Raw genomic sequence first — 13,267 nt, 5'->3', positions numbered from 1 at the left:
AGGGTTTAAGTTAGAGGAGGGTGGGAACAGATAGGTGAGGGAGGAATGGTAAACACCAGTTGTGCACCAGAAAAGAGGGGTCAAAATTTTGAGGATTGGAGGTACTCATGATTTCGTGCTGTCTTCTCTGTGAAATGGAACACTATTTTGTAAAGAAGCCAAAAGACAGTTTTTTGCAAGTTGTGAGTAATTAGTTTAACTCAGTCAAGAGCTGCACATGAGCCTCGAAGCTACTGTAAATGCAATGCATTTTTCCTTGGCCCAGCCCTCGACAACCCATGATAATGATCATAATTTAATTTGGCAAACAGTCGCCACCTTGTGGCCATAGAACGAGAACTTGAAATCAGTTTAAAATAATCAGATAAAAGTACTTGCTTCTCCTCATTAACCTTGCAAATTTAGAAATAACAAATGTACAAATGTTTGATACTTTCATAAAAGAAGCAAAGTTTAATTTACAGTTTTACTAAATGTACAGTTTCCTTTTTAAAAAAGTGTCATTATACACAATAAATACAATACAAAATTAATTTGTAGTACTATACTTCAAATTCTTACAGTTCTATTTTTTCTGTAGATTAGTCTTCTTTTCCTCATAATTAAGCTGTGTTTGCATTTGAATTCTCCAGAGGGTTTTGAAGGAGTCTACATTATGTGTACATAAAATATATAAATAAATTAGGAGGGTGTCTTTACGACCACTTGAATGTCAGTGATAGAATAACAGTTGTACATAATCACAAGAGTGGAGATGCTTATCTGCTTGATGATGATGATGATGATGATGATGATGGATAGTGGTTGATGTTCCCGGGACTGAGAACCATTAAAAGAACTGGGTTGCTGTGTTGGTACCCAGCACTAATCAAACCTGATTCAGCTAATGGAAAGTTAGAGCCAAAGAAATAAACAAAACAATTAACTCTTCCAGATGGTGGATTTTCAGGAAGAGAGCTGGGTAGCACTGGTTTTGCCCCTGAGCGGGTCACTAACATTTCTTGGAAAAACTGTAGAGGCAATTTTGAAGTTTGTATGCAAACAAACAAAACAAACAAAAAACAAACTCATACTACAAGTATTTTCTGTAAATGTACTCCAGATGATGGTATAATTTAAGGTTAAAAGATGTTAGAACCCTATCTGTTTATTTTATGAATGGGACTTTTTCCAATCCCAGCACTCACCACATCAGATTGTTCTGATAAATCACAAATGAAGAATGATTCTCAAAGGCAAGATTTTAGTGCTAGGTGACTTTCTATCTTATTGTAATTCATGATTTTGTGTAAAAGAGGGATAACTAAAGTCTTAACCAGTGGACAAAGACCTCATTTTAAATTCAAAGAACAACATTAAAAGATTAACATCAAACCATAAAGCCAGAATTCTACAGTGGTAATGGTAATGAATCAAGGGCCACACAAATTAAATGGACAGATGGAAAGAACAAAAAAAAAAACCCATTCCTCACATTGAATTCTTACTAATGAAGAGTTAATTTAAGAATTTAAGTGAGCCCTGTTAACAATGAACATAAGAACGGTCCTGAAACTTCCCACACAGAACAAAACAAAAATGAGCATGGCATGTCAAAGTGCACTTCATGCTTATGAAAGTACACCTAAAGGGCCTTCCATTACACCCAGGAAATATTATTATTCAGTAGCCATCCATAGACAAGCAGGGCAAACACAGCTAAACAGAGTCAAGTGATTTTCCTGCTTTGGCCTCTCTCATGCCTTTCAGTCTTTAAGCATCTTTCAAATAAAAGTGGCCGTTATCTACTATGCGTCTGTGACACCAGATTTCCATTCTGTCCTCGACCCCCTAACTGTGGGTGCTGTGAAATGGAGGATGAAGGTGGAGAGGAAGAAGAAGTGACAATGTGTCTATACGATGATGTTGATGAAGATGCTGTGCCCTGACGATGGTGGGTTTGGTGCTGGTTGGTTAAATTTCCAGTATAAACCCTGTCCACGGGTCCACGGGTCGGTGGGCCCTGCTGCAGATTCAGTATGCTATCTATAGCACACTGCAAATGTTCGTTCAGTGAGTTGTCCAGTGGGGGACTACCACTCGAGAAGCTGGCATTGTCCATGTCTGGGGAATCTGATTTAGATCGTTTTGCAGGAAGTGAAGAGTCTCTCGCCCAGGATGTTTCGCCAAATGACGGAGGGCCTGGTGCATGCTGGTCCATCCGAAATGTGCCCACTGCCCATTCACAGTTTTTACTCATCTGTCCCATGACCCTCCCCATGTGGTCCCCAGTATTACCATCCTCCTCATCCTCTTTATCAGAGGATTGCTGCTGTTGCTGATAGGCATTTTTAATTCCATGGTAGAATTCATGCTCTACAAATGTCAAGCCCTGTGACCCTGGGTCAGTGTGGGTGTGAGGGGGCTTACAGACACCTTGCTGCTCCAATTTCACACTGGCAATAACTGTCCTCTCCATTGGAGGAGAGGATGCAGGTGCTGCTGGTGGATTGGGTCCCACATCACCACCTCCTGGGACACCTGGTCGATGATGAGGGCTGATGTTTTTGCGGTATGTCTTTCGTAGTGGGAGTCGGCAGGTGGTCAGCTGAGGTGCTGAAGTGGAGGTAGGGTTCAGTTTGTCCCCAGACACCTCATAGTGCTCTAGAGTGCCATTCACTTGGGCTGAAGATGTACGGGAGGATAAGGAAGCAGACAAAGATGACCAGCCATGAGAGACTGAAGGAGGGGGTGCAGTTGAAGTTGTAATCCCAGACTCTGCATGTGTGGTTGCTGCACTGAAAGTAATAGCAGATGTAGAATTACTGGTTGGAGGTGAAGTCCTTTGAACTACGGACAGTTGAGTTAAAGGCGGTCTTGTTTTAGAGGGTGGCTCAGGGACTTGTGGTAGTGGAGTGTGCTGTGGCTGTAAATGAACTGGGTCTAATGCAGTGTTGTGAACCACTTTGCTGAACCCTGCCTCTTGCTTAATCTTCAATTTCAAGCCAATTCTCTGACGTGCCTCATAGGTCTTGATGGGTGGCTTGCTCGTCCGCTGAGGAAGTTCATCATCATCATCATCATAATCATCATCTACAGAATGAGTAGAAGATGAGGTGGGGCCAAAACAGCGATCAGAGCTCAACCCTGTGGCTTTTGTACAAGGCCGTGCCACTGATGCAGGCATGGGGGAGCAGCTAGTAGACCATGATACCAGCGCTCCCCCTCCCCCTTGTTTTATCACTAGTTTGGTGGGGGGAAAGGGAACAGGAACAGGGTTAGCACTGGCAGCAGCAGTCACTGCAATAGAGGGAGGAGTTGGTGTGCCAGCTACATGGGCTGTCGCTCCAGCAGATTTAACAGTGCTCAGTTCCACTCCTGCAGGCCCAGTTTTAACAGAACTCAGTTCCACCGCTGAAGGCCTCACGCCACTGTCCGCAACCCTGTTCACCATACATGAGCTGGCCACAAACTCCTCTGTAGAGAAATAGCAAGAGTGTTGAATAAATAACACACTGATTTTGCACCTAAGGTTTTAATGCGATACTTGATCAAGACTATGTCTCGATGTTGCATGACATCCTACAGTGGTGCTTGAAAGTTTGTGAACCCTTTGGAATTTTCTATATTTCTGCATAAATATGACCTAAAACAATCAGATTTTCACACAAGTCCTAAAAGTAGATAAAGAGAACCCAGTTAAACAAATGAGAGAAAAATATTAGACTTGGTCATTCATTTATTGAGGAAAATGATCCAATATTACATATCTGTGAGTGGCAAAAGTATGTGAACCTTTGCTTTCAGTATTGTGCAGCAATAACTGCAACTAAACATTTCTGGTAACTGTTGATCAGTCCTGCACACCAGCTTGGAGGAATTTTAGCCCATTCCTCCATACAGAACAGCTTCAGCTCTGGGATGTTGGTGGGTTTCCTCACATGAAGAAGTGCTTGCTTCAGGTCCTTCCACAACATTTTGATTGGATTAAGGTCGGGACTTTGATTTGGGTATTCCAAAACATTAACTTCATTCTTCTTTAACCATTCTTTGGTAGAACGACTTGTGTGCTTAGGGTCGTTGTCTTGCTGTATGACCCACCTTCTCTTGAGATTCAGTTCATGGACAGATGTCCTGACATTTTCCTTTAGACTTCGCTGGTATAATTCAGAATTCATTGTTCCATCAATGATGGCAAGCCGTCCTGGCCCAGATGCAGTAAAACAGGCCCAAACCATGATACTACCACCACCATGTTTCACAGATGGGATAAGGGTCTTATGCTGGAATGCAGTGTTTTCCTTTCTCCAAACATAACACTTCTCATTTTAACTAAAAAGTTCTATTTTGGTCTCATCTGTCCACAAAACATTTTTCCAATAGCCTTCTGGCTTGTCCACGTGATCTTTCGCAAACTGCAGATGAGCAGCAATGTTCTTTTTGGAGAGTAGTGCTTTCTTCCTTGCAACCCTGCCATGCACACCATTGTCGTTCAGTGTTCTGAAGGTGGACTCATGAACAATAGCCAATGTGAGAGAGGCCTTCAGTTGCTTAGAAGTTACCCTGGGGTCCTTTGTGACCTTGCTGACTATTACATGCCTTGCTCTTGGAGTGATCTTTGTTGGTCCACCACGGTTTTGAATTTCCTCCATTTGTACACAGTCTGTCTGACTGTGGATTGGTGGAGTCCAAACTCTTTAGAGATGGTTTTCTGACCTTTTCCAGCCTGATGAGCATCAACAACGCTTTTTCTGAGGTCCTCAGAAATCTCCTTTGTTTGTGCCATGATACACTTCCACAAACATGTGTTGTGAAGATCAGACTTTGATAGATCCCTGTTCTTTAAATAAAACAGGGTGCCCACTCACACCTGATTGTCATCCCATTCATTGAAAACACCTGACTCTAATTTCACCTTCAAATTAACTGCTAATCCTAGAGGTTTACATACTTTTGCCACTCACAGATATGTAATATTGGATCATTTTCCTCATTAAATAAATGGCCAAGTATAGACCCTTTTCACGTGACGTCACAACAAACGCGGCTGCCATTTTGGACATGTACTACCAGTAGTTTACCACAGCCAACATTGAGGAACGGCAGCAAAGAAAGTTTTTACTTTCAGCAAGACTTCCATCATGCCACTATATTGTTGTGCACCTGGATGTAGTAACCATCAACAAACAAGGCAAGGTTTATCATTTTATCGGATCCCGACGGAGAAGATGGATAGCGGCCATAAACAGGAAAGATTGGCAGCCCTCGGCATACCAACGCTTGTGTAGTGACCACTTTGTTGGAGGTAAGACGAATAAAATTAGCCAGAAAAGGCATTACATTGCTGTTAACATTCTGTGGCGGAGAGTGTGTAACCAAATAGGTTAAAATAACCCATTGTAACCTCTTTGTTCTTCTGTAGTTGCTATTGTTGACTAGCTAATGTCAACAACATACTAGCTAGTATGTTACTGTAGCAATGTTTACGTTCAGTCATTTGGATGACTGTTAAAACCTTTCAGTCTCAAGTTTTTCCTTTACTGTATTTACTAGTTTACTGTAATTATGATCTGGCAGCTATTTACACCGGATCCAGTGTAAATAGCTGCCGGAGCCAACGTCTGAGGTTCCGGAGCGCGCTCCGGAACCTCGGACGTTGGCTCCGGCAGCTATTTACCTGTACAGGGCTTAATTTGAGGGAGAGCAAGCCGGAGCGCGCTCCGGAACCTCGGACGTTGGCTCCGGCAGCTATTTACCTGTACAGGGCTTAATTTGAGGGAGAGCAAGCCGGAGCGCGCTCCGGAACCTCGGACGTTGGCTCCGGCAGCTATTTACCTGTACAGAGCTTAATTTGAGGGGCGCAAGCCGGAGCGCGCTCCGGAACCTCGGACGTTGGCTCCAGCAGCTATTTACACTGGATCCGGTGTAAATAGCTGCCGGATCATAATTACAGTAAACTAGTAAATACAGTAAAGGGAAAAACTTGAGACTGAAAGGTTTTAACAGTCATCCAAATGACTGAACGTAAATATTGCTACAGTAACATACTAGCTACTATGTTGTTGACATTAGCTAGTGCTAACAGCTAGCTGCTAGTACACTGCTACAACACAGACACCGACCCTAACAGGTCATTGCCTGGTAACAGCAAATTTATAACGGGCCATGTCTCAACAGACTAAGAAATTATTTCAATGGCATTTAATAACATTTTGTTTATCCTGAGGACCGAAAGTAAATGAAAATGTGAACAAACCTTAGTTGTAATAAGATGGCGACCACTGGCTCCAGGGACGACCCGCTGATGTAGGCATGTTACCCAGCCTGACACAAAATATTTGTAGGCATCCAAACTCTTATACGCTTTCAGATCAATACCTGTGTATGGCGATGGGTTTTTAACAACATAGGTATACAGATCATGTGGGCAGAAGTCAGGTAAAGACGAGGGCTTCGTGTACTTCCGTACGTCAGTGAACAATCCTGGTGGAAGCAGGTAAACGTCGTTCTCTAAGCCTGCTAACCTCAATTTTTGCAAATACCCCTCCCTCTGCTCGCCCTGTAAATGCCCTACGTCGCTGGATAGTGAAGGTGTTTTCTGCATCTCGCTCCTTTTTCTTTTATGTTTTTCGTTTGTCGCCTTCCTCGCATTCAAACTGATTCGAGCCGAAGTCCACTACATGTCCAAAATGGTGGTCGCGTTTACGAAGGTCACGTGACTGAAAAGGGTCTATAATATATTTTTGTTTCATTTGCTTAACTGAGTTCTCCATCTACTTTTAGGACTTGTGTGAAAATCTGATGTTTTAGGTCATATTTATGCAGAAATATAGAAAATTCTAACGAGTTCACAAACTTTCAAGCACCACTCTAATTATTACACAGGGATGGACAACACCAGTCACTGAACCTCAATGCTCTAATCTGAAGGCTTCACTTGCCACAGTGAGAACTCTGAACAGTCTCCTTCTGTAAAGATTCATTGAAAATGTACATTAATTTTTCAAAGCCAAAGCTAGAATGTAAACAGCAAAGAATTATCTTTATTTTCTGACATAGTCTGCACTGAACACTTTCCCCAGTTTTGTTCAACAGTTACATTTTATAATTGTAAAATCAGGCTAATTTACAAATGCATTAACTATATGCCTCCTGACTAACACTAGTTTGGCTGCTTTATTCCTTGTATTTACAATGCACTATGTAAACAAAGTGTAATGAAATATGCTTCACACTTTAATTTGATATGCATTTAAAGGTAATTTTTGCAAGACTTAAGTCCAATTCCTTTTCCACCATTTCTTAATTCTTATGCAGAATTAAATTTGACTTTACCTGGCTTATCCTTGGCCAGTATCCTGTCTTGGTTCAGGGCAATCTTCTCCTCTTGGATAAACATCCTATCAATCATCACCATCTCTGCAGAAGGACCCAGCCTCTGCTCAAAACACCACAAGAAGCACCAATACAAGATCAAACCCCAAGGGAAATTATGGGTGGCATGGGTAGAGTAATCAGACCTGTGTGTTCATACCCTTGATTCTTCGAACAGCAGGTGACGATACTTATCCAGCATAGCTTGTGTGCGCTTCAGAAGTTGGCTGGAGACATTTTCAAACTCATCATCCACTGGGCAGAGAACCAAAAAGGAAGGCGTTACACAATCAGTTGTGAAGACAGGAATGCACATAACTGCACTTCAAGTTGTTAAAATTACAAAAGATTGAGGCTATATTAATGTACTTGATTAATTAACCGGATAAATCATATGCTCAGTCATATGCAGGCATAGGTGTTTTACCTTTGCAGTAGTCTTGAGGGGAGGGAGCTGTGCCCTGGTACACGTGGTAGGGCAACAACCGGCAGAGTGTGTCCTCAAAAGAGTGGAAAGGTGAACTGTAGTCTGGATGTAGTACAGAAGCCTGAAGCTTCCTCAGCTGTTCTAATATCCTACACACACACACACACACCTTCAGCACATAGTCTGGACAATCCTATATGATTTTATTGTTCCTTCTATGAATCAAACAATTCATTATTTCTGCGGTAGAAACACTGGATTCTATTACTGGATCAAAATTTGCGTTTCTGATCTAATTATAATTTAAAAAATGGATAGGGCATGTCTTGATCAATTATTATATAAAACAACAAAGCCACACAAAAGGTATGTACCGTGCTTCTTTGCTTGGCTCCACACTAAAAGGCCTTTTTAAAGCTGAAGTCTGTGGAAGGTCATAGGAAGACGCAGTACATTATTAACAAATACATCCACATGCCACAACAGTGTATATCACAGGAAGCAATGTGTATACAACCCTTGCCTGGGTTTGAACAGGAGCTGAAGGCTGCAGGGTAGGCATCTGTGAAAGTCCACTGTTCAGAACCTGAATCTGTAACCCTGGTTTACCTAATGTCAGCCCTCCAACTGCACTTATAACCCCGGGTTTTGCCTGCAGGTAATACAGTATTGGGTTACAGATGATATTTTAAATAAAAATGATTTAAATATACATTAAAGAAAACCAAAATCAGTAAATAGTTGTACAGGTTGCTCATGATTCAGACCTGAATAGACTGAGCAAGATTTAGAGGAGGTTTTCCTTGATTAACTGTTACTCCACTTGGCCCTGAAGTTCCAGGAAATACATGTGCGTCATTTGAACCTGGAGTATGGACAACACAAGTATTTAAAAAAAAAAAAAAGATAACTCTATGAGCAATATTAAATAATCTCATAAAAGTACCAAAATAGAGGGTTCACCTGAAACTGAGGACTTGACGAAGACAGACTTCTGTTGAAACAGAGATGTGACAGATGCACTGACTGTGCTGCTGGCTGAACAGTTCATCACTTGGGCTGAAGACTGATCAGGCAGTTTACTAAACTGATTGGCCTGAGGCTGAGTCTGAAGTTGTTGTTGTTTTGCCTGGAGTAAAATGTTTTGCTGAACCTAAATAAAACACAGAAAAAGATTGGTTAGAGCAAGGTCTCTGTACTGTATTACATTTCGAGAAACAAAAAGATTCCTTCAAGCACCCTTGAGAAACCTGTTTCCCCCTTACAACTGTAGTCATCATACATAAACTTCAAGATGCTGTTAGTGACATTTCAGTAGTCTGCATTAAGGTTTCACAAAAGCTTGCCTGGTTTAGCTTTTCTAGTAGCTGCTTCTGTTGTGGTGAAGGCTGGGTAATGGACGACATTGTCTGCAGTTGTGCATTAATCAGCTGTAAATGGTGCTGCTGTTCAGCAGTCAGGCCTGGCATCTGCTGTTTCAACACTGCCCCACCTGTGGCACACACTGCAGGTGTCACAAAATGCAATTGTGACGAAGGAGCCGGGGGAGGCTTTGGGGAGCAGGAGGAGGTGGGTAGCTGTTCCTGCTGAACGACCACAGACTGAGGAAGAACTTGTGGAATCTGCACTTGAATCGGCTTAGGCTGTAGCTGCTGCTGCGGAGTTTGGACAACTGGCTGAGATGGTTGTGGGGAACCTCCTATTGAATTGTGTATTATAAAGAGTGGAGGGATAGAGGAAGGTGTGCAAGCCCGAGAAGGTGCCTGAGACTGAGATGATGGCTGTGCTTGGGGCTGAGAGGGAGGTCGAGACAGTGGAGGGTGAGGGGACTGGATCTGAATAAGGGGAGAAGCCTGGGATGGCTGCGGGCTGTCTGATAGAGTCGGTGTCACACTGTGAGTGGCCACAGACTGAGAAGGTGAGGCGCTTTGGATCTTCAAAGCTTGCTGCTGATGAGCTGCTGATGAAACCTGGAGGTTAGGAAATGAGAGGGCAAGCAGATATTAATGAATTATTTTGTACTTAAAAGAAACTCAAAATTGTATCTAAATTGACAAAAACTGAAATTCATATTCAAAATCATAGTAGCAATATACAAACAGCATAGTAGGACAGCCAAAGAGACATGAAAAATGTGTTATTGTTTTTACAATTACAATGAAAAACAAAACATCCTTTTTACAGATCATACAAAGTGTGCAACAGACATTTTAGACAAACCATGTTCAGTTTACAATACTTCACTTGGTAAGGGAAATATATTTCAAAGTAACACAAAAAAGTGTGTGTATAGAATCAAAGGAGTATTAAAAAAATGTGCAGCAATGTCATGGTTTAAATGAGATTAGTTAAGTTGTTTCATTTTGGCTTGTTACGATAAGTAATAAGGAAATGGTTATGTGAATACAGTTTTGATGAAGTGGTAGAGAGAAAGAACAAATTAAAATCAACAGATTTTCAAGTATCTTGTGATTTAATTTAAAAATTCTTATTAAATTCCTTTTTTTATATTATATGACTACATTAATTTCATATAAACATAAAATGCATTATTTAAAAAAATTGTTACAGCCTCTCTCTTTTCCAAGCCACATTTAAGTTGATTTCTCAATTATGTTGATTAATTAACATGAATAATCAACTATTAAAATATTTGCTTTGTGCAATACTTCTCCAAAGACATTCATCTTCAGTAGTCATTTTATACTGGTCAGAGGGATGTAGTAGATCTGAAGCCTACCACTGGATGCATACACCCTGAAATCAGAGGTCAGTTACTGTGAAAAACAAACAGTCACACCACCATGTTTTTGGTAGGTGAAAAGGGGCATTAATTCCACCCTGAGGTAACCCTCCTGGGCACAGGAAGAACATGAAAAACTCCACATAGAAAGTAACTCGAACAAGGAATTGTCAGGCAACAATGCTACCTGCTGCACCACCCTTATTTAAAAGACATTTTCCCAAAATCATATTAAATCACAAAAAATGGCAATTGACTCTAGCCATGTTGTGAAGCATCCCTGCTCACAGTTTAATAGTTGGCTAGCTATTTGGGACACTTATGAGGCTAAATTTGCAGAAATGCTCCAAGGACATTTTTTATTATTTTTCTTTGAATTAAAAAAATACTACACCATTACATCCTTAAAATGATAGACACAAGGACATTTGGACAAATAAAACACCAAATTACCAGAGAACAATACAAACATATCATGCTGTCATTACCTCACATACAGTGGTGCTTGAAAGTTTGTGAACCCTTTAGAATTTTCTATATATTTCTGCATAAATTACCTAAAACAACATCAGATTTTCACATAAGTCCTAAAAGTAGATAAAGAGAACCCAGTTAAACAAATGAGTCAAAAATTATACTTGGTCATTTATTTATTGAGGAAAATGATCCAATATTACATATCTGTGAGTGGCAAAAGTATGTGAACCTCTAGGATTAGCAGTTAATTTGAAGGTGAAATTAGAGTCAGGTGTTTTCAATCAATGGGATGACAATCAGGTGTGAGTGGGCACCCTGTTTTATTTAAAGAACAGGGATCGATCAAAGTCTGATCTTCACAACACATTTGTGGAAGTGTATGATGGCATGAACAAAGGAGATTTCTGAGGACCTCAGAAAAAGCATTGTTGATGCTCATCAGGCTGGAAAAGGTTACAAAACCATCTCTGAAGAATTTGCACTCCACCAATCCACAGTCAGACAGATTGTGTACAAATGGAGGAAATTCAAGACCACTGTTATCCTCTCCAGGAGCGCTCGAACAAAGATCACTCCAAGAGCAAGGCTTGTAATAGTCGGCGAGGTCACAAAGGACCCCAGGGTAACTTCTAAGCAACTGAAAGCCTCCCTCACATTGGCTAATTGTTAATGTTCACGAGTCCACCATCAGGAGAACACTGAACAACAATGGTGTGCATGGCAGGGTTGCAAGGAGAAAGCCACTGCTCTCCAAAAAGAACATTGCTGCTCGTCTGCAATTTGCTAAAAAGATCATGTGGACAAGCCAGAAGGCTATTGGAAAAATGTTTTGTGGATGGATGAGACCAAAACAGAAGTTTTTGGTTTAAATGAGAAGCGTTATGTTTGGAGAAAGGAAAACACTGCATTCCAGCATAAGAACCTTATCCCATCTGTGAAACATGGTGGTGGTAGTATCATGGTTTGGGCCTCATTTACTGCATCTGGGGGCCAGGACAGCTTGCCATCATTGATGGAACAATGAATTCTGAATTATACCAGCGAATTCTAAAGGAAAATGTCAGGACATCTGTCCATGAACTGAATCTCAAGAGAAGGTGGGTCATGCAGCAAGACAACGACCCTAAGCACACAAGTCGTTCTACCAAAGAATGGTTAAAGAAGAATAAAGTTTAATGTTTTGGAATGGCCAAGTCAAAGTCCTGACCTTAATCCAATCGAAATATTGTGGAAGGACCTGAAGCAAGCACTTCATGTGAGGAAACCCACCAACATCCCAAAGTTGAAACTGTTCTGTATGGAGGAATGGGCTAAAATTCCTCCAAGCTGGTGTGCAGGACTGATCAACAGTTACCGGAAACGTTTAGTTGCAGTTATTGCTGCACAAGAGGGTCACACCAGATACTGAAAGCAAAGGTTCACATACTTTTGCCACTCACAGATATGTAATATTGGGATCATTTTCCTCAATAAATAAATGACCAAGTATAATATTTTGTCTCATTTGTTTAAACTGGGTGCTCTTTATCTACTTTTAGGACTTGTATGAAAATCTGATGTTTTAAGTCATATTTATACAGAAATACAGAAAATTCTAATGGGCTAAAATTCCTCCAAGCCAGTGTGCAGGACTGGCTGCAATAAACTTTCAAGCACCACTGTAGCACAAAAATCTAATGAATAGTGGACCATGGAAATTAGCAGAGAAGGAAGGAAAAGCAACAAATTAACTAAATAATAATGCAGACCAGAATCAGACTGGCATAGCAACTGAAATGAGGACGCAATACTAAGAGGAAAGACATGGCAGAATGTGAGGTCCATCAAAAAGTGTGTATTGGTGTGCGCGCGCACGCACTCAGAGGGAGCAGTTTCACTGGATTACAAGGTGTTCCAATAGAGCTGAACAGTCAGGTTTTGGAAGTAAAAATGTCACCAACTTCTGCCATAGCTAATATGATTATTAGCAATAACATGCAAACTTGTTAAAAGTGACTATGAGATTGTCACATAACAATTGATGCTCCTGTAGAATTCATTGGCCAGTCTAGTTTCAATGTTTTTATACATAGGTCATTCTAGAATTCAGGGTACATTTCGTGTCTCTGAGATAAACCTTTCGTTATTTTCCACAAAAGAAATATTTATTGAATCAGTTTTGAACTATAATGCAAATTATGGCAAACTTTTACCAATAGCAATGCTTGATGTATATTTTAGATCAAATTTATCCATAAAACATTAACTAAATTACTCCCCCCCCCCCC

At 40.8% G+C, this 13,267-nt stretch overlaps 1 protein-coding gene across 3 annotated transcripts in view; it reads right to left on the bottom strand.

The window, feature by feature from the left end:
- Positions 1-425: 425 nt before the first annotated feature.
- bicra (BRD4 interacting chromatin remodeling complex associated protein) overlaps positions 426-13,267 on the bottom strand; it is a 72,291-nt gene continuing 59,449 nt past the window's right edge. For all 3 annotated transcript variants that reach the window (XM_060923991.1, XM_060923993.1, XM_060923992.1), the window contains 9 exons: positions 9,127-9,750; positions 8,744-8,933; positions 8,548-8,645; positions 8,304-8,432; positions 8,155-8,204; positions 7,781-7,929; positions 7,514-7,608; positions 7,315-7,417; positions 426-3,456 (listed from right to left, as the gene is read on the bottom strand). In XM_060923991.1, the coding sequence (XP_060779974.1) occupies positions 1,781-3,456; positions 7,315-7,417; positions 7,514-7,608; positions 7,781-7,929; positions 8,155-8,204; positions 8,304-8,432; positions 8,548-8,645; positions 8,744-8,933; positions 9,127-9,750 (3,114 nt within the window). In that variant the 3' untranslated portion in view covers positions 426-1,780. The remainder of the gene's footprint in view (positions 3,457-7,314; positions 7,418-7,513; positions 7,609-7,780; positions 7,930-8,154; positions 8,205-8,303; positions 8,433-8,547; positions 8,646-8,743; positions 8,934-9,126; positions 9,751-13,267) is intronic.

Source organism: Neoarius graeffei, chromosome 6 (assembly GCF_027579695.1).
Source record: "Neoarius graeffei isolate fNeoGra1 chromosome 6, fNeoGra1.pri, whole genome shotgun sequence".
Lineage (NCBI taxonomy): Eukaryota > Metazoa > Chordata > Actinopteri > Siluriformes > Ariidae > Neoarius > Neoarius graeffei.
Note: the sequence above shows the minus strand (reverse complement) of the source record. Positions and strands in the feature narration are given on the sequence as shown.